Source organism: Cetorhinus maximus, chromosome 24, assembly GCF_964194155.1.
Source record: "Cetorhinus maximus chromosome 24, sCetMax3.hap1.1, whole genome shotgun sequence".
NCBI classification, from domain to species: domain Eukaryota; kingdom Metazoa; phylum Chordata; class Chondrichthyes; order Lamniformes; family Cetorhinidae; genus Cetorhinus; species Cetorhinus maximus.
In genome coordinates this window covers 11,709,424-11,730,138 of record NC_135902.1, presented here as the reverse complement: position 1 = coordinate 11,730,138, position 20,715 = coordinate 11,709,424, and the positions used below count along the sequence as shown (strand labels likewise).

The 20,715-nt window shown below is 42.6% G+C and overlaps 1 protein-coding gene across 1 annotated transcript; it reads left to right on the top strand.

Annotated features, from left to right (window-relative positions):
- Window positions 1-935: 935 nt before the first annotated feature.
- Window positions 936-19,722, top strand: pts (6-pyruvoyltetrahydropterin synthase). The gene is made up of 6 exons (XM_078570751.1): window positions 936-1,207; window positions 9,089-9,168; window positions 13,772-13,794; window positions 14,622-14,678; window positions 14,929-14,999; window positions 16,861-19,722. Exons 1-6 carry the CDS (start codon window positions 1,134-1,136, stop codon window positions 16,982-16,984), a joined length of 429 nt encoding a protein of 142 aa, XP_078426877.1. The 5' UTR covers window positions 936-1,133; the 3' UTR covers window positions 16,985-19,722.
- Window positions 19,723-20,715: the final 993 nt, after the last annotated feature.

Sequence of the window (20,715 nt, the reverse complement as noted above, 5' to 3'; positions counted from 1 at the left end):
AGATCCAAATAAGGACAACATCAGCAGCCTGCATCCATATCTAATAGATCGGACCTCCAGTGTAGATTATAGGCAACCAAAGTGTCGGTGAAATGTCTAAAGTAGATGAAGCTTTCCAAGTGTATGAAGTAAACTCTCAGCAGAAGCAAACCTTTACTCACCAGCAGGTAAGAAAGCAGCCATGAGCACTGGGTCTTCATTAGCCTATTTCCCTGAGATGGATTCAGCCCTTCAATCGCCTTTGGTATTGGTTTGCTGGCAAGCCCCAGGCTGCCTGGGAAACCCACAGGTAAGCCCAAAAATGTAGGCCAATGTTGCAATAATTTGAGCGCGTTGCAACCATCTCTTACATGCCCATAACCTAACCCACTCCAATTAAATGCAGAAGTTGGCAGATTGGAGCCGGCTCCCCATTGCCATGGCATTTTTGCCTGTTTTAGCCCACTGCCCATGTCAAACCCAGGTCAAAATTCCCCTTTACCCTGCTTCTCACCTGCTGTTTGCTGTTAATGCTGTAGAAACATCGTAGATGAAGATTTAACTTAAACATTGCTTATGCTTAAATCTTCAAAATCTTTCAAGCGTGTTCTTTAATTTATAAATTATGTCAATCATCTCACTACAAAACAAAAAAAAAAGTTATATATTGCAGTTGGTGCTTGAAAATTGCAACTAAGATAAATTCAATAATATTTAACAGAAGCCATCAAATATCGTGTGATCAGATTAAATATTCAGAGATTGTGTCAGACCTGATTTATCAATCGCCTGAACTTTTTCTGTTTTTCGTTTGAGTATTGCTGATCTTTGCGAAGCATATGTGTCTGTCTGTGTTTGTATATATATATATATATATATAAAATATTTCCGTAACTTGTTCTCATTTTCAAACCCTCCTTGACAAAGCAAAATATAAAGCAGTAACACTATAGCGTGACAGTGTGGAATCCACCACCGCTGGCGGCTGACTGGTTAGGATTCGGGGAGGTTGGGATTATCAATGGGGGGTGTGAAATTAACATCGCGTCGCCTCCCCGCTGAGCGCAGCGGGCGGACGTCCAGCCTTTGAACCTTTGGCATCGAGGCTGCTTTGAACTGGAGGTTGAGTTTGAGGGAGGGTTTTGGCTGCACTCATGGAGGTGAAAGCGAGCAGGACGGTGCTGATTACGCGAGTGGAGAGTTTCAGCGCCGCTCACCACCTCCACAGGTAAAATCAACAGCATCGCACCCAGACAGACAGACCCCCTCCCCGGGCAGGGCGGTCACACCGTCTGGATATTGCAGCCTTTTCCAGTATCTCGAGTGATAACACTGGGAGGAGGAAATGGGGCTGAATAACATTGAAGAGCGGGTTATATAATTAAGCATTGTAAAGTAGGCTTCCCTATTCTAAGGGAACGGTCTGTGGGATTCTAGGATTTGTAGTTCTTATTTAACAATCTCTCCACTATATAGCGGAGCAGAGAGGATCAAGGAAAGACTGCAAGTCCCAGAGTCTCCCTTTGTACAGGCCTTGAGCGGAGGCGATGGGGTGGTGGGGGGTGGGATTGTTTCGGTTCTTGGCTGCTTTCAGTTTCGTTTTAGGCAACCGGTGAAACTGTCTTTTAAATCCCCTTAAACTCAGCCTCACTGAGGTCAGAGCGAAAGGCTGGGGCTGGTTCTCTTTACTGCTGTTCCCAGATTCGCAGCTACAGCACAAATCTGCTTCATTGTAGCTTATTCTAAACAGCAAACATCATTCTGAAGAAGGGACAAAGACAAAAATTGACACTTAAAAATATGACTCTTCATCAGATCTGTTCCGATGAAGAGTCATACAGACTCGACACGTTAACTCTGTATTCCTCAACAGATCTGCTGAGTTTTTCCAGCAATTTTTGTTTTTGTTTCAGGTTTCCAACATCCGCAGTATTTTGCTTTTATCTTAGTAAATATCATTCTCATTGAATAGCAGAGCAGGGAGCTTTCGGTGTTGTACGGAAGCAGGGATAATTAATGTTTTGGAATAGCCATATTTATTTTTTTAACACTTAAGAGTTCCTCCTCGTCCAGTTACCATGGGCTTCCATTGGACTGGTGCACTATGCTTGGCAAAGCACTGTAGAAGGTTTGCCATTGCCTTCTGCAGAATGGCTGACCAGGAAACTCTCCCACTGCCATCCAGGCATATTAAAGATTTACCGGGTGATAATCAACCTGTTTGGCCACATTATGAACATACCTTCCATGTCCATCAAGTCTTGATGTACAACTTGAGCCCAGCTCTTCTGGGCCAGAGGTAGGGACACTACCCACTGTGGCACAATACCTCAATGTTCTCTTTACTTTCCTGAGATGAATGTGTGGATTCATGCAGGGCTACATTTCAATCTGCTCTTGTGGGATTTTCATATATTTTTCCAGCAGGGGTCAGTGCACCATGATTGGGAAAGGGGGCGTTGGCTGAAGTTTGAGCCAATCCCTCGCATCTAATCTGTATACTGGTAAATCCAGTCCTTAAACAGTCCTTAATTTACTTCCTAAATCACATTCTGACGCATTGTTTTACATTAAAAGCCAGCACTGTGAATCTCTCAACAGCAGCTTGTATTTATATGGCACCTTTAACATAGTAAAATAGCCCAGGGCACTTCACAGGAGCATTGTTAAACAAATATTTAACACCGTGCCAAGTAAGAAGATATTAGGAGAGATGAACAAGAGCTTGCACAAAGAGTTTTAAGCAGAGAATTAAACAAGGAAACAGAGGTAGTGAGATGAGAGGTTTATGGAATTCCAGTGCTTATTGCCTAGGCCAGGGTCAGGGGCCTTAATAACAAGAAAGGCCATTTTTAAAAGAAAATTCGTTAAAAACACAATGAGCGGAATCTCGTGCCCTCCCCAGTGACGAGTTTGGCAGCAGGGGGCATTTAATTAGGTGAGACAGTGGTGAGTACCCCCCACCGTCTTCCCACTTCCACCTCCATTAAGTTTGTGGTGGGAAAAGCCTGTGGTCAGCCTTCCTGCCCCACCGCCAATTGAGGCCCTTAAGTGGGCAATAATGCCCACATAAGAGCCTCATCCCACTGCTGCTGGCATTAATCCAGTGGCAGACAGGGGACTCGCTGTGTGGAGAGCACACCAAGCAAATCCTGTTTGCTGGCAGGCTCCCAGAGAGCAGGGATCCCTCATTCAAAGGCACTCAGTGTCTGATCAAGGGACCTTACATTGGAAGAGGGGGAGGGATGATCAGCTTAGAGTCACCTCCCTGCCCTTGTTCCCAAAATCCCCCAGCTCCCCCCACCCCACAACACCCCATCCTGCCATCACTCACCTATGCCTGGGTCCCTCCTTGATCCGAGGCCTCAGGTGGGTGTAGTGCCAGCAGCAGCCACCGCCTCCTTAGTGGCGCTGAGTACAGAAGATCTGCCAGTTTCTGATTGGCCAGCAGCTGACGGGGTCCTTGATCTTGGAGGAAGGCCCACGGCCAGCCTGCCAAATGCCTGAGTGGCACAAGATGCGACGGGCCTTCCCAAAAAGAGGTGATGTGGAGGTTTCCCCTGCTGTCCAGCTAGCAGCCGAGACCCTTTTCACTCCACAAGATTCCACCCAATATCTTAAGAATAGCAATGCTGCTACTCAAACACTAATAATAATGAAAAAACAATGCAGACAGACATTTCAAAAACATTTTCAAAATTTTTACAAAAATGTGGTTAATTGAATAAGTTCTCACAAGTACAATGTTAATAAAAGTTTAAAAATCGAAATAAGCCATTTAATTACTATCAAAAATGGGTTCAATTGATCAAGATTGGGAGCCACATGTGAGTCCTTAATGAGCCTGTTATGGCACAGTGGATGGTAAATGCCAAGCTGCTCAAATCCCAGATGGAAACTTGAAAAAGCTGCCACAACTGTTTTGCAATTTGTATTTTATTTCAAGATGCGTGCCTTGAATTCAGTAGTAATAAGTCCACCAAGACTTAGAGATTTTTGACAAAACTAAATTAAAGATTTATTAATAAAAGAAAAGATTTTAAGCACATGCATAGGTCTACAAATTACTACGGTAATAACTCCTAAATCCCCCAATTAATCTGGCTCCCAGTTACACCTCAACTAAGGCAACAGTAAAAACAAATAGATTTAAACAGACCCTGGCAAAGCGCACAATACCCTGGACAGTGATATTCAAAGTATGTTTTCTTAGCTTTGGTCCCTGCAGACAGCAACTTGATGCACAGGGACTGGAGGCTTTTCATACTTTTGTTAGATCTTAGAATGCCTTCTCCCTTACACATAGCCTCATCTCCTTTATACAGGTTTCTCCCTTTTTAATGCAAATTACATTGTTCCCACAGGTTTTTGCAACTTTGCTTTTCTCATAATATAAATTTTTTCATAGTGCTAATTTTATCAGTAGCCTTTGGGAAAAATAAACACACTGCTTGGCTTAGCTTCTTATGGCTAGGTGTAACATCTTACCATCTCTTTGAAATTCAGACTAACCTAATTTATCTAAAAATGCAAATGTTCCTCACACCTCACATTCTAAAACTTCAGCCATGTTTATGTATTTAGCATTTCAAACCTAGTTTATTTTTGATAACTCAAAACCTCCAGACAAGCCTGTTTCCAATTGAATTAAATCCCCCATGTGCACACATACACACAGAAAAATTGACCCAAATCCCACGATTAACCTACTTCAACAATAAATCACAATAGTGTTATGGGAATTACTATATTTTCATGACAAGCCACATGCAGTGCACACTCCTGGCCTAGACAGATGATGGCAGGGATGCCAGTGGAGAAGTGGGGGAGGGGGTGGTGGTCGAAGAAATCTTTGGTTGCATACAAGGCCAGAATTGGAAGACTGCAGATATCTTGCAAGGCTAAAGGAGGTTACAGAGATAGGGAGGGGTTAGGTCAAGGATGCATTTGAACACATGTACCACGCAGAGTATGTCAGTAGATACATTGGCCCAGAGAGACCAGAAAAATAATGGTGAGGCTAACAGCATTCACTATTGTTAAAACATAAATTGGGCCAGAAAGTCCACATTGGATTTGAAACATTAACTTTGCTTCTCTCTCCACAGATACTGCCAGACCTGCTGAGTTTTTCCAGCACTTTGTTTTTTATTCAGTTCTCCAGCACCTGTAATATTTTGCTTTTATTCACGTGATATGTTGTCAGATATCTTAAAAGCTGTTGTGTCCATTTTTTAAAAATATAGTTTTGAAATACGTAATATATTAATCCCTGTACTGGGCATGACACCAGTTAAATACAGAAGTCAAGGAATTGCTGCCCAAGTTGCCCTTCTGCCCAGAAGCTTTGCTAAACCAATATCTCATCAAGAGACTTAGCATCAAAATGTATGCATTGACATGAAGTTGCAATGCTTACAAGGTAGATCCCCACTAAACACAATAGAAAAAAATAGGGCTTCTTCATTCAGGTGTAATTGAATTTTTTATGGCATGAAAACTCTCAATTACTTCCAAGCAGCTTCTCTGACACTGAAAATTGGATTTTACAAACGTGGGGCAGAATTTTGCCCTTGGTGGGCATGTGGGCCCCACCAGCTCGGCGGCGGGCAGACAGCTGACCCCCGCCGCTGAAACGGAGCCCGCCGCCATTTTGAGCGGGCGGGTCAATTAAGGAAGCCTTAAAGTTGGACGGGCAGGTCTTTAATGATCTTAATTAGCCTGTCAGTGGCCTTAATTGGCCATTGACAGGTCGGCGGGCGGACAGCTGATTTCGCTGTCTGCCCGCCTTCCTAAAAATTTAAAGGGACCGCGATGATGTCGGGGGTTCCTTCTGACATCATCCCGCATCATTTTCCTGTCGGTGAGCTGGCCCCGCCCCCAAATTGCCAACGGGAAAATTCTGGCCATGGAGTCTCATTCCTCCAGATTTAATAGTTGTTGAAGTTTTTTTAAATTAAAATACATTAGTTTTTACTTTTTCTCTTTTATCTCTCTCTCTTAATCCAATCTTCCGTTCCCTCTCTTTATTTCACTTTTTGTATATGATTTGGCATTGGATTAACTATTCTAACTGACGCTGCCTGGCTCAATAAGGATTCTTAAATCTGATTGGTTCAGGTAATACAGAGTTGTTTGTCCTGGTCACATGGGTCCCAGCTGCCGTGTGGATGGTGATGCACCATTTCAGATTTTTAATCTCTGTAAATTCTAGTGCAAAAGCCCACAGCGAGTTTGTGGGGAAGAGTAAGTGTGATGAACAGTTGCTGCTCAGCTCAGAACCAGGGCCATTTTTAATATCAAGTGGAACACTGTAACATGAAATGGGCAATGCATCATTCTGCTGCTCTGGTGGAGCTGTGATTAATCTTGCCTGCCTCCTTGTGGACATAAAGCCTAAATTCTCTGAAACTTTCAATCAGTTACAAGTGAATTATTACCTGTGGAAGGGAGTTTGAAATTTGTCAAGCGCTTGTAAAATCTTGATAAGGTGGCTTGTTTGAGTTAAGGATAATGTTTTAAAACCAAATGAATTTCTCCATGTTTTAAAAGAAAGGTTGCAGGCAGCAGAGAATACTCAGGATGCCCAGGGATGTTGCAACCAATTGATCATCTCATTTCATTTGGCCAAACAAATATTGTTTCCAAAATGGTGAGGGTGATTATGTTCCTATAGACATAGCATGAGGTGTCTCCTGACGCGGTGGTGGGGAGCACTTGGCTTGCTTTGGGAGGTCTGCTGCCCAATCCCTGGCTGCTTCCTGGGGCCGGTGTGGCAGAATGCCCTCTGCCAGGAGCTGGAAGCTTATAAAGTACGGGAGGTCGATGAATTTGAAATACACTGTGACCCTGCTAGAATGTGGACCACACGGTCCATATCTCAAGACCGTGTTATTTCATAGCTGATGCCGAGTACTCAGTCTTGATCCTGAGTGTGTCAGGGCCAATGTTGTGTGTATTTCTGTACAGTTTCCAGCCCTCACGATCCAAAATAAGTGAATAAAACAGGTGCTATAATAATTCACTGCCTGCTTATTTTTGTTTTTCTTTCATAGTTATGGGGGAGGCTTGTGGCTGCATTTGCAGAATTAAAATTCAGGGGTTCAAGATGGACCCACATTATACTGAGTTCCGTGCTATAGCCAACTGTGTTATAGTGAAGCACCAGTACAGTCTGAAAGAAAGTAATATCAAAAGCCGTTAAGTCAGCCTGTGAAAGGAACAGGGCTTATTTGATCATCTTTTCTTTATTTTTCTGAAGATAATTTGAGATTTAGCCGAGTCAGTGAAATTTACATTGACTGTTGATCTGTAATGCTCACTTGTTGTCTTTGAAATAAAACAACTTAATGGTTTATAATCCCTTCATCTCACCAAGTGGTTCATTCCACTTGAATGAGGGCATGGAAAAGGCACCAAATCCAGTTTCAGGACACAACCAGGTCCGATTGTAACACCCTGAGGTTAGGGACTTTCCTACAGTTAGATATTGAGCAGTGTGGGCACACTTCTGAACAGAAGAACCTCAGACCACTTACAGGAGTCCCAGAATTGTTGTAGCAAGGGATCATCAAAGGCAGCCCTAGGCCTGAATTTTTCAGGCAGCAGGCGGGCTTGGCAGGGGGGGGGGGGTCAAGGAGACGATCGGCGCCCGCGATCGGCTCCACGCCGCCATTTTACACGGGCGGGCCAATTAAGGCCCACCCAGCGTAAGATATGTGCCGTAGTGCTCAGCACTACCTGTGCAGGTGTTGGGAGGAGGGAGAGTCGGGGCCAGGGCATGCTCGCGAAAGAGCACTTCATTCTCTGCCTCAGGGAGATTGAATCCATATTGAAATAATTAAATAAATGGTTTAAAAATTCATTGAACCATGTCCCCTCATGTAACTGTCACATGAGATGGGACATGTTTTTATATTTAGGAAATTTTAAAAATTTATTTAGTAAAAGCTTTAGGAAACCTCATCCCGCTCGTGGATGAGGTTTCCTAAAAAACATGAAGACTGCTTGGCCTTTTCGCCTGCCCGCCAACCTTAAATTTGGACGTGCAGCGTTAACAATTACTTTAATTACTTTCTTAATGGCCTTAATAGGCCGTTCACATATTGGTGGGTACGCAGCCGACTCCGGCGCGCGCCCGCCAATGAAATATCTTGGAACTGCGCTATGACATCAGGACGCAAGCCCGACATCACCGCATGTCATTTTACGCACCGGAGTGCCGGGCCCACCTCCGCATGCCAATGTCAAAATTCTGGCTCTAAAGGTGTAGCAATGCATTAGGATATGAAGCCTTATTCCCAGATGATTCACCTATAAATGAATGCTACAGTGAGACAAAGGTCTAATCTTTTCATATCCAGACATTAACATGGATTAACTTGGAGCCTTATTGAACAAATGCATTCCAACTTTGTTTAACTCTCAGGCTTCTATAATGCTTACGTGGTGCAGTGGGTAGTGTTCCTGCTTTTGAGGCAGACGCTCTGGGTTTGAGTCTCGCTCCAGGACTTGTTGGCTATCATAACTTCATGCTTTCATAACATTGCCAGACAGGTTGGATATCATCTAAATACAAGTCTTCCGATATGCCTGTGGGAGAGTCTCCTGTTTAGCCATGCTTGCTGTACAGTGACACCCTAGTGTAGCTATGGAAACAGACATAAACATGTGCTTTGTCTGCCTCATGCATCACAAGGCACTTTTCACCCTAATCTATACTGTTTGATGCCAACAAAGCAACACACATAAAGGGAAGAAGTTACATTTCTCATGATGTTAAGATACCCCAAAGTGTGTATGGAATGTAGTCATTTTGTGGTGTAGGGAAAGGTGACGATAAATCTCTGATACCTTGCCGTGTGTTTGTCAGATGTTTTACATTTCTCAACCTTCTATTGATATCCATGTCATATTGATGTAGTACCAACATTTGTTATCAGACATTAAACACACAAAGGGCAAACTGCAAGAGAATTTGTGCAGATTTGAGATAGGAAGATGCGTAATACGTCAATGTGTACAGATGCATAATACTTCAATGTATGTAGCATGGCATTCAAAATGTTTGCTTTGAAAATTTGATTACCATTTGGGACTTGTTTTCTAGTAAATGCTTGAGTGCTGAAGAAAACAAGAGAATTTTTGGAAAATGCAACAACCCTAATGGCCATGGTCATAATTACAAAGGTCAGTAATTGATATATTGCTTGTTGTTATAAATGTGTGACCAAAGGATATGCAATGCATAACTGACTCAACTCAGCTACAGCAGTAACACCAGTGCCTAGTAAACCTCTAACAGCCAAGTTACTTACTGTGCCCAGGAGAGCAGGTTTTCTCCAAACCAAATGGCTCCAAAGTCAGATAACATCCATTTCTGCAGTTTAGTGTAGCTAAATTTGGTTGCTTAGGAACTGCAGCACCTGATGATGGACCTTGCTGGGGTGTTAGCTGCAAACCTGAATTTGGCTCTGCTTTATGTGCCACCATTGAGTTATTAATGGCCATTTCATGATTCCTCACACTCAGAAGGTGATGGCAGCACTTACACACATGGCGGTGGGGTGGGCCTGGTGGACAAGAAGGGAAAAACAGTGTTGAACCAGAGATTTAAATAGACTGCTGGGCCTTTGATTTTAAAAGGGCCCTTTAATTAAGTCTTTGGGTAGTGCGATTTTTTGCCCCCCCATTCTGTGGAATGAAAGCAGAAAGGAAACTATCTTGAATTCTATTGATGGTGAAACCCCGTAGCTTCAAAAGCCTGTAAATGAAGGCCCAGAGGCACATGGTGCAGAAAGGTTGCTGAAGGCCTGTGCGAGATGAAAGGTAGGCTAACCTCATGTAGGCCCTTCTAAATTCTATGATGAGTAATTGCTCAATGCTTCATCAGTTTTCATCAGCTGGATATCAGAAACATCTTACATCTGATGCAATGATTTGTTGTTTTCTTCTTGTTATTGTGGATCAAGGCAGATTTTTTTCAGAAGAGCCTGTCCTGCTAACTGTGTTTGAATATCACCCTCTGAATATCACTCTTTTACACAGGATAAAAGCACATGTCCAGACTACCAGAAATATTGTAGGGTAGCAAGTTAAACACAGGGTTTTTTTTTGTATGGGAGCAAAATGTGCCAAGTCAAACTCTTCATCTCTACCCTGATTTATTTAGCATATTATAAAAGAGCAACGAACTTTCATTTTTACAACAACAACTTGCATTTATATAACACCTTTAACATAGCAAAACACCCCATGGCACTTCACAGGAGCAAAATCAGGCAAAAATTTATACCGAGCCAAAGAAGGAGACATCATGGCAGGTGATCAAAAGTTTGGTCAAAGAAATAGGTATTTAAGGAGCAGTTGAAAGAAGGTGAAAGTAGTGGAGATGTTTGGGGATGGATTTCCAGAGTTTCGGCCATGGGCACTAAAGAAAGGGTTAAGGCACTGGGAGATGCGCAAGAGGCCAAAATATCACCTTTCCCATTCCCAGGACATCCCAAAGCACTTCCTAGCCAATTATTTTAACTTTGTAGCACCTTCTTTATAACAAACGTGGCTACAAATTTGCACACATTGGGCAGAATTTTGCCCTTGATGGGCGGGCGGGCCCCACCGGCTCAGTGGCGGGCGGGCAGCTGATCCCCCCAACATCACCCCGCGTCATTTTCACATCGACGAACGAACCCCGCTCCCAGCTCACCGACAGAAAAATTCTGCCCATTAAGTACCGCAAATAGCAAGAAGATGGACTAGTTAATTTGCTTTGGTGTTGCTGCCTGCAGGAGGCAGTGTTGAGAAGTTGCTGCTCTCATTCGAAAATTGTTATGGAACCTTTTGTATCCATCTGAATGGGCAGTTTTAACATCTCATTAATATTTAACATCCAATTCAAAAGGTGACACCTCTGACAATACAATGTCAATGTATCCAATTTACTTGCTGAAGTCCCTTGAATTGTTCTTAATCTGCAACCTCCTGACTCAGACAAGGGTGTCTGCAATGAACTCAATTGGCATTTGGCATTTAAGTTTCGATATTCAGTTCTAGGATGCCTATATGTTTCAGAGAGTTACAGTACAAAATTTGTTTTGTTAATTCAAAGATATCCACTGAGCACAGTACCTTGGTCTGCCTATTGACTATGGCGTGCACTGGGAGAATATTGACTTCTTGCCAGTAATTCCTGATGTGACAAGCTCCATTCTTGGCTGTATCATCGGCTAGACACAGAGTAAACATTAAGCACTTCTCCAGAAAATGAGGAGGGGACACAAGGTCCCTGTTCAGGATTGTCACAGAACAAAGATTTTGGAGTAGGTCAGCTTATCAACCTCTCCCCAAAGGAATAGAGCGTGACTGTTGGCAATGGGAAGTGGAAGCCAATTAAAATTGCTCTTATTATTTACTTCACCTAATGTTTAGGTTCCTCCACAATCTGAGCCCTGGCACGCCAGTCTGTGAAACACCAGTAACTCTCTTCACTGTGTCCATCTAGCTCACTGGTTTAACCTGTGTGAGGTTTTTGTGCCTGGAGGTCTAGAAAAGGCTGTTCTTGTGCACTTCTTTCATTAGCTGATGAATCCTAACTGAAACACCAAGGCCCTTTAGTACAGCAGCTTTTTACCTGTGATGTGGGCACGGAGAGATCCTGATGTGTTGAGCTAGAGGCCTTGGTACATATCTAGGTGACATACAAAGACTAAAAACTTAGATACCCTCGCCAAACGGTGCTCAGGATGATGATTTCATGGCTTTTTATTTGCCCATTAGATTATGCACTATATCAATAGTTAGCATTTGATTTTCTGTCTCTGATTTCCAGCTGGCAGGGTTGAATACTGGAGATGTGAGGATGGATGATTATTTTGCAGTGTTGCTTAGTAACATTTAGGGAGCAGGAGGTATCTTTGTGGAGCTGACACTCAGAAGGGGGTTAAAGAGGCAGAGTAAAGCCCATGGTTGAGTAGTTTGGATAAAATCTGAGGGAGGAACATGATAGATGGAACACGTGATCTACTTTCTTCCCGTGTTTGCTGCTGAGATGAGGGATTGTATTTTTCCCTGTAGACTTCAGAACCCCACCAGCAAGCTCAAACCTGGGTCGGAAGACTGCACTTCATAGGAAACTGTCATTCGATGTGATTTTCGCCAGAGTAGGTAATTAGTGGCCAGGGAGCAGGCTCCTCGTCCTCTCAAGGGCAATTAGGGATGGGCAACAAATGCTGGGCTTACCAGTGACACTCACATTCCATGAAAAAATTTTTAAAAAGGTATGGAAGGCAGGGTCTCAAAGCTGGAAGGCAAATCAAAAGCCCTCTGTCTTGAAGGCAGCAGCAGGATGCCTTGTCAGGTAAGTGAGGGAGAGGGTGGTTCAAAATGGAGGCTCTCTCCAATTTTCTGAAATTTGAAACAAAGTAATGACCTTTGTTGTGCCACTGTTGTGTGGAGTTTGACGTGATGGGGGGGGTTCTGTGGCTGCTGCTGCACCCAGGCAGGTAGGGAAGGCCTCTAAGCCTGCCAGGAGCACTGCCACTGTGATCTCCCATCAGGAGCCACCCCTAGGCAGCTGAACTGGCCACCTCTGCCTGCAATGACCCAGAGGCCAACTGGAAAATCCCAGTCGGTCTCCTTCAGTAGGCCTTAATAGACCCGGGAGGCCCCCATCCCGCTTCCTAGCAAAATGACCCGGGGCGGGCGGAATGCCGCCGGTAAACCAGCAAGCCGTTGGCAATATGAAATTCTGCACCCGTCCACCTCCATTCCCAGCCCCACTGCGGACTGAAAACCCAACCCCAAGAATTTGACCCACGAGAACTGTGGTGGAAAACACACGTGCCAGCTGTTTGGGGAATCACATCTGATTCTGCAACTGGACCCTCTGTGGAGCTCCTCACGCTCCACAGTTTATTGGTGAATTATCTATCTCTCTCATAAAAGATTTATGGCTGTTCCTAAGTTTTAAAAAAATACTGCATTTTGAAAACAATGGGCAGAATTTAGCCCTGGCCGGGCGGGTTGGGCGGGGTCGGTCAGGGGCAGTCAGGAAGCCGACCGCCGCCTGCGTTCGAGGCCGGGAGGCGGTTTTGCGCTGGCGGGCCTGCCCAGCGTGAAACGCGAGGGGCAGCGCTCAGTGCTGCCTGTGTGGGGAGGGGGTGTGAGGAGGGCGACCTTCACGTATGCATGCGAGTGCGTGCTTCATAATCTCCCTGAGGCACAGAGCTATCCTGGGGAGATGAAGCGTTTTTTTTTAAAGAAGAAAAAGAATTTGAAAAAAGGAATAAAAAACATGTCACATGAGCAGGGACAGGTTATTAATTAAATTTTAACATTTTTATTTGCTTTTGGAAGCCTCATCCCGCCCGTGGGTGAGGTTTGCAAAAAAAATGCAAAGGCCACTTGGCCTTTTCGCCTGCCTGTCAACCGTAAGGTTGAACGGGCAGCAAAATATTTAACTTAATTGATACGTTAAAGGCCTTAACAGGCCTTTTAATTGTCAGTGGGCGCGCTGACGATTCCGGTGCGCGCCCGCCGACCGATATATTGCACGACTGCGCGTTGATGTCGGGACGCACGCCCGACGTCAACACGCGTCACTTTACGCTCGAGTGGGTCAGGTGCACGCCCGCCCGCCTAGGTAAAAATTTTGCCCCTTGAAAATGCAGCATGGCCTTACAAACATAAACTTTGCCTCTGACTAATGTGAACGGTGTTCAGTTTTCATCTTCTTACCAATTCAGGACTAACTTTGTGTGCGATACTTCTAACCTGTTGTGTTTGTGTTTTTCAGTGGAGGTTACAGTACGTGGAGAGGTGAGTGAGAAGTTGGGTTCTTGTTGGCAGCTGCCACTGTAGCACCAGAAACATTTCAATCTGCTTGGGTCACGACCTGTCACCAGCCGATAACTTGCACTAAATACATTGGCGAGGGTTTAGAGGAAAGCATCGCGAGTGGGGACTACCCAGCTATTTTTGTTTTCAGTACAGAAGTACTGGGATTGGCTCAGTCACATCAAAAGGCTGGATTTTCAATCGCCTGATTCAATGGAAAGAGGCTAGGGAAAAGATTTAAATGTGTCTTTTTACAAAAGAAAGGAAAACAGCATATCGAAAAGATAATTACATTTAAATAGACAGGAAAAAGTAACATTTAAATTGAAGCAGAATAGTGAAAAAATGAGAAACGAGAATGAGGAAAGTCATGAGGCGGTGTGAAAAATGTAAGTGCTTAAGCTAAATTATTTTAATTTGCGGTTTAGAATCACTTCCGCAATAAAACTATTTTGATGTTTTTTTGTAGATTTATTACTGTATTATCACTTATTTTAATGTCAGTGGTTGAACCATTATAAGTGGCAGACCAGGGGAGATAGTTATTTCCTATCACCTGTGGTAGCGCGAAGATTAAATTCTAGAAATTTTTTTTCACTTTGATGGAATTAAATTAATTGAAGTTCGATCTTCCTCTTTCAAAACATCACTGGATTGAGAATTAGCAGCAGAAGGACAAATGATTGTCTCCCTGGGAAGACTGTTGTGTCGAAAGAAACCACCGTAGAATGAAAGTGATTCTGTCCAATCTTCCTGCTGGGTGGGGAATCTAACTTCACCCCTGTTCAACCATTTCATGTGTATTTCAGGTGAATCCATCCACTGGGATGGTGATCAACCTCACAGAACTAAAGGAGCATATACAGGTAATGATTAAATTGAAGAATTCTAGTTGCTATAACAAGTGGGCAATTCACTGTGCCTCATTACCACTTGGGAGGGGGGAATCGTAAATGACCACTTCTCCCCACCCCCGCAAGGTTATCAGATGGCCCTAACACAACTGCTGGGCATCTGATTCATAACCCTGGACAAAATTAGAGAATGGACTATTCTTTTCAGCTGTCGTTCTAATAGATATTGACTGCAGGTCCCTGTCTAACTTTCCTTTAACAGGAAGCCATCATGAAACCACTTGACCATAAGAATCTGGACAAAGATGTTCCATACTTCGCTAATGTTGTTAGGTAGGTATAATGTGTGTGTTTCGTGTAAAGAATCTGATGAGCTTTAACTTTATGTGCGAATATGAAAGCAGCAGATTAATGAGTAGCGATTATGCAGCTTGTAAAGGTGGGGAATGTTAGGGCCAGCGAGTGGACCATTTTTCTGATTCTGATACTCCATGTCTGCATCAAAGACTGCAGTTATACTCCAGTTTTACACTTTCAAACTAGTGTCTGTGCAGTGTAAAGTGCAATTGGCAGACCCAAGTTATTCTGAGGTCCGTGACAAAGGAGGTTTGTATATTACGTATGATGCTTGGATTCAGACCTCTGCTCCCTGGACAGCTAATTTTTAATGTTCGGGGTGTGGAGTGCAGCATATACATTAAAACCATTGCAAAGTAAGCCTCTGAAGTGCTCCCAGGGTCCAGGGAGCACTTCAAAAAGACAACCTACACCAGGCTGGAGTTATACTGCTGACTGTAAACTCGAGCCAGTGTGAATTATTCCCATGGAGGTGCACTCACACCATTTCATTCCAGTGTGCTTGGGGGTCAAATTGGGGTTTCACTCCTGTTTTGCATTGCCACTTGATGTTGATGCAAATCTGAGGCTGTTCGAAATTCATGTAGAAGTGGCTCCAAAATATTTCCAGGACAGATTCAGCAAGGGATAGATGCAAAGTCAACCTTGTCTCAATGGTTTCTGTCGACATAAGTGACAGTAAAGTGTCTCTTTATGTTGATACTGATTTTTCTTTACGTATTGGTTTGGGGTTGAATGTTGGCCAGAACACCAGGGGAATTGTCTTCTTCAAGTTGCAACTAAGGTGACCTTTTACATCTATTTAAATAAGCAGGTGACTCCCCAGTGTAAAGTCTCATCTAAAAGGTGGTACCTCTGGACTTGAGCACACACAAACTTCAGACTAGAGGTGAAAGTGCTACCACTCAGCCAAATAATTTGCCTATCAGCACCATCACGACAGTGCCATCACCATAAGAGCTGGAGCAGTTCATGATGGTCCATCACTTTCTAAGGTCAATGAAGAATGGGCAAAATTGCAATTTTGCCAGTGTCATCCATATTCTGAGAACACAGAAATATGAGACACTACAACATGTTTGCACATGCAAAAGTTTCTACAACTTTTACTTATAAATTAAAGTCAAGTATCAGAATTAAAGATCATATTGTTCAATATAATCCAGTATTTTAAAATAGATCAAGAACATCGGCTTCAAGAGGGAGTTGCCTTTGCCACCTTTTCTCATGTCGAAGACAGCGATGGTCACAAAGCCTATTATCACTTACTTCAAGTGACTTTCCTGGGCTGCTTTTGAGAAATTCTCACCAACATCTTCCTGCCCAAACCTTGAGACTCCTTGAATCTTTCAGAGATTCTCTGATCATTTCCCTCTGACAGTCTCTCCAGATTAAAAAAAACATAAGCTTACAAAACAAATTTGATATGAAGATTAGATCATCTCTGAGACCCTATGGAACAACTTTGATAGGTGTTAAGTGCGCAAACTCTTAATGCCGGATAAATGTTATCAGATATTTTTCCAACTAAAGGTTGTTATTTTAATGAGTAGTTAAGTGCATAATGCTTGGAATGGTAGCAAAATTTTTGATCGAATGTTGGGATGAACCTTAATGACATGTTGATTTTAAACCCTCGGGTGCAAAAATTTAAAGTGCATAATGTAACACACACACACACACACACACACACACACATATGTATTCAGGCCCAAACTGAACCCACTTTGCACAAATGCAACACCCAGTGTTATAAATACACCCTTAGGAAGAAGCTACTAGGATGAATGAATTGGTGAGCAATTAGTAGAACTAATCCTCTTACCTTTTTGCCTAGTACTACTGAAAATGTAGCTATCTTCATCTGGGACAAACTTCAGAAACGTCTCCCACCAAATCTACTGTATGAAGTAAAGGTGTACGAAACGGATAAGAACATTGTTATTTATCGTGGAGAATAGAAGCTTTCCTTCGAATTCTTGCAGTGTTGTGGTCTTCTTGCACTGGTGCCATGTTGACTCATGTTTTCAGTTGACCAATGTAACCTCGGTGAAATGTCACCACCATGTTGTGTTAAATTCTGTTGACCTGCCAAATAAGTTCCCACGGTAGTTACAAATGAAGAAGGCCATTCAGCCCATCTTAGTTCAGCATCTAGAAAATCCAAAAGTGCTTCATTTCGGTATCCAGTTGTTTCTTAAAGGATTCTACTAATCTTCCAAAACATCCATTTCACATGATCAGTTTATGTGTGAAAGAGAATTTTCTTGATATTGATTCTATGTTTACAATTGTTAATTTGTATTTATGTCTCCTTTGTTATGACCGGGATGGGAGGAGTGCACAGTTTATCTAACCCCACTACGGCACAGGTTGCACTATTAGCTTAAAAGTTTAATTCACTCATAAAAATGACCAATTATTTACCTCCACTACTGTCAGACCCAGAATAAAAGAGACTTCAACCAGGCTTCTTTCAACAAACTCAGAATGATTGATTTATTATAAAGTGAAACTTCTTTTGTAAAACAAGTTGCAAGAACTTGTTAACACGCAATTGTAATCTGTAAGTATAACTATCTATCCCTTTTAAAAATACCTAGCAAACAAACACACGCAGACAAACAAAGGACAAATTATAGAGGTGGGCTTTGGGAAATAGACTTTTTTTTAATGGATAAAGTTTGCAAGGTTTTGACACTGTTGATCTGGAGAACCCTTGAGTCGAGACAGATCGTTAGCCCCAATAGAGGCTGGAGGCTCTCACCAATGGAGCTTCGGCCTGGAGGAAAATAGAGCCGGATCAATCCTTCTCATCTCAGTCTCTCAGGTTTCCAAAGACAGACAAGTTCCACTGAGATGATAATTCTTAGCTGGATACTGACAATCACAAGGCTTCAGGCAAGGCAAAGAGAATGCGAGCTGGGCAGCTTTTCCCTATCTCATTTCATTCCCAACTGAATTCAAAAAGCAAGTTGTAAACTTAAAGCTCATCTATGCCATGTAATTTTCAGTAAATCACTAGCCTTTGCCTTTAAACCAGTTTCCCCCCCACCCCATCAATTAAAATAATTGAAGTGCATTCAAGCAAACAGCTCTTCCCCCTCAAGCACCATGCTGGTCAGGTGATTTCTTAGAAAAGGCATGCTTGGTCCCAGTCCAAAGGTGAATTATGGCCCTTTTAAAAACAATCTAGGTCAATTTCCAAGTGTCCAGAGAATGCAATGTCCATCCATATTTTTGAAAAAAAAGTTGTCCTGAAAGATATGATTCTAACACCTTGTCCTAATTTTGTGACTTAAAGCAACAATGCAATGGGTGCCATTATCTAATCCAGGGGCTAATATCTTGGCAGCAGTGGCCGTAGAAAGGGACCACTATTGTTTGGCACTCTGAAACCTTGGTATTTCTGAAAAGAAAGAATGAGAAATGCTAGGAAATGAAATTTCTGGGATTCCTGAAACCAGTATTTTGAATGAACTTTACATGTCAGAACTGTAAACGGGACAGAATTTGGACAAGATATCTGTAAATATAGAAATCAATTTCACACTAATAGCCCCAAAACTCACTTGTACAAATGGAATGACCCCTGTGCTTTGGGAAAAGCCTATATTTTTATTTTGAGTGCTGTCCCTTTACTTCTAAAGTGAAACTGGGGAGTATTCTGAAAGGGGTATAATTGGACTTCCTCGCAAGCATTTTGGCTCCAAGAAATGCCCATGTGACCAGAGGTTGCTATGGAGATGAAAGTTTAAAAAAAAGTAGAGTAAATAGAAAGCTAATTAGAGATCAATTACAGCTGCTCTCAGAATCTGCAGTTCAGAACACAAAATGAGACATATCTGTGTGTAGAACAGAACCTGCTGTTGAGGGGATCAGAGGAGACACTTTTAGAAGGAGCTGTGTGTGTTTAAAGAACAGAAAGCTGGAAACAAGCAGATCAGAGATTGTTTATTGGACAAGACCATCATGGCTGTTTCATTTTTGCCAGAGCCAACCGGACCATTCAAAGAGCTCGGAGAAGGGAGTCATTGGGGATTCTGTGCCACCAAGGTTTGTGAGCCTAGCTGGGGAAGGTTCTGCAGAGGTGTGCTCTTTGGGTGTCGATTGTATTTGGGAAAATTGGGAAAGGATATGACTGCCGGTGAAAGTGACTTGAGGCCAAATCCACTGTGTGGGAAGTGAGAGACCCTGTGTACCGGAGGCCAAGTAGGAAAGACTGTGAGACTGTACGTGGTGTTACGTTTGTGCAGGAAGTAATGTGAGTGCTTGTAACTACATGAAACATACCTTTGTTGCATCAACTACTTAAAATGAAATTTACCTTTTAACTTGAGATATTCAACTGTTCATGAACGTTTAAGTTACATTGTTTTGAACTGGCTTGTTACAGTAAGAATTTAAAAAAAGTTAAATCTTGTCCATCGGTTTTCTTTTTGTTGGTATGGCGGGGATCCCGTTCTTTGAAAAAGTTTATCAGTCTCTACAGGCATTGTAACACAAAGTGTCCATGGAAACAAGGCTCCAGAGTGAATTGAAAGCAATGTGAAGAAATCCAGGAATGCACTGTCATGGAGAAGGTCAAAGGTACCAACTCCAAAGAAAAGAAGATGGGTTTACAAAGTCTTGAAATTTTGTATAAAGTAAAGCATTAGGGCTGATATAGTATAAACATCTTTCAAAACATTGACTAAAAGTGTATCCCTTTGTATTCACTGTCATTTTATTGCTTTTATAAAACCTTTTCAGGATGTCTTTGATGTTCAGCTATTTTGCTATTGAAGACTTGGATTTTTAAAAATTTATTTGTTCATGGGATGTGGGAATCGATGGCTAAACTAACATTTATTTCCCATCCCTTGTTGCCCTTGAGAAGGTGGTGGTGCGCTGCTTTCTTGAACCGCTGCAGTCCATGTGTTGTAGGAAAACCCACACTGCTATCAGAAAGAGATTTCCAGGAATTTGACCCAGTGACAGTCGAGGAACTGAACTGCTTCCAATTCATTTACATCCTTCTTTAAATAAGGCGACCAATAATGTACACAGTATTCCAGATGTGGTCTTACCAGTGCCCTGTACAACTGAAGCATAACCTCCCTAGGTTTATATTCAATTCCCCTCACAATAAACGATAACATTCTAATAGCTTTCCTAGTTACTTGCTTTACCTGCATGCTAGCCTTTTGTGATTCGTGCACTAGGACACCTAGATCCCTCTGAATCACAGAGCTCTGCAATCTCCCACCATTTAGATAATATGCTCTTTTATTCTTCCTGCCAAAATGGGCAATTTCACATTTACCCACATTATACCCCATTTGTCAGATCTTTGCCCACTTACTTAACCTATCTATATCCCTTTGTAGCCTCCTTGTGTCTTCTCCACAACGTTCTTTCCTACCTATCTTTGTGTCATCAGCCAATTTAGCAATCATACCTTTGGTCCCTTTATCCAAGTCATTTATATAAATTATAAAAAACAGAGGTCCCAGCACTGATCATTGTGGCACACCACTGATTACATCCTGCCATTTATGCCTACCCTCTTTTTTCCTGTCAGCTAGCCAATCTTCTATCCATGCCAAAATATTACCCCCTACAGCATGAGCTTTTGTTTTTCGCAATAACCTTTGATGTGGCCCCTTATCAAATGCCTTCTGGAAATCTAAATACAGTACATCCACTGGTT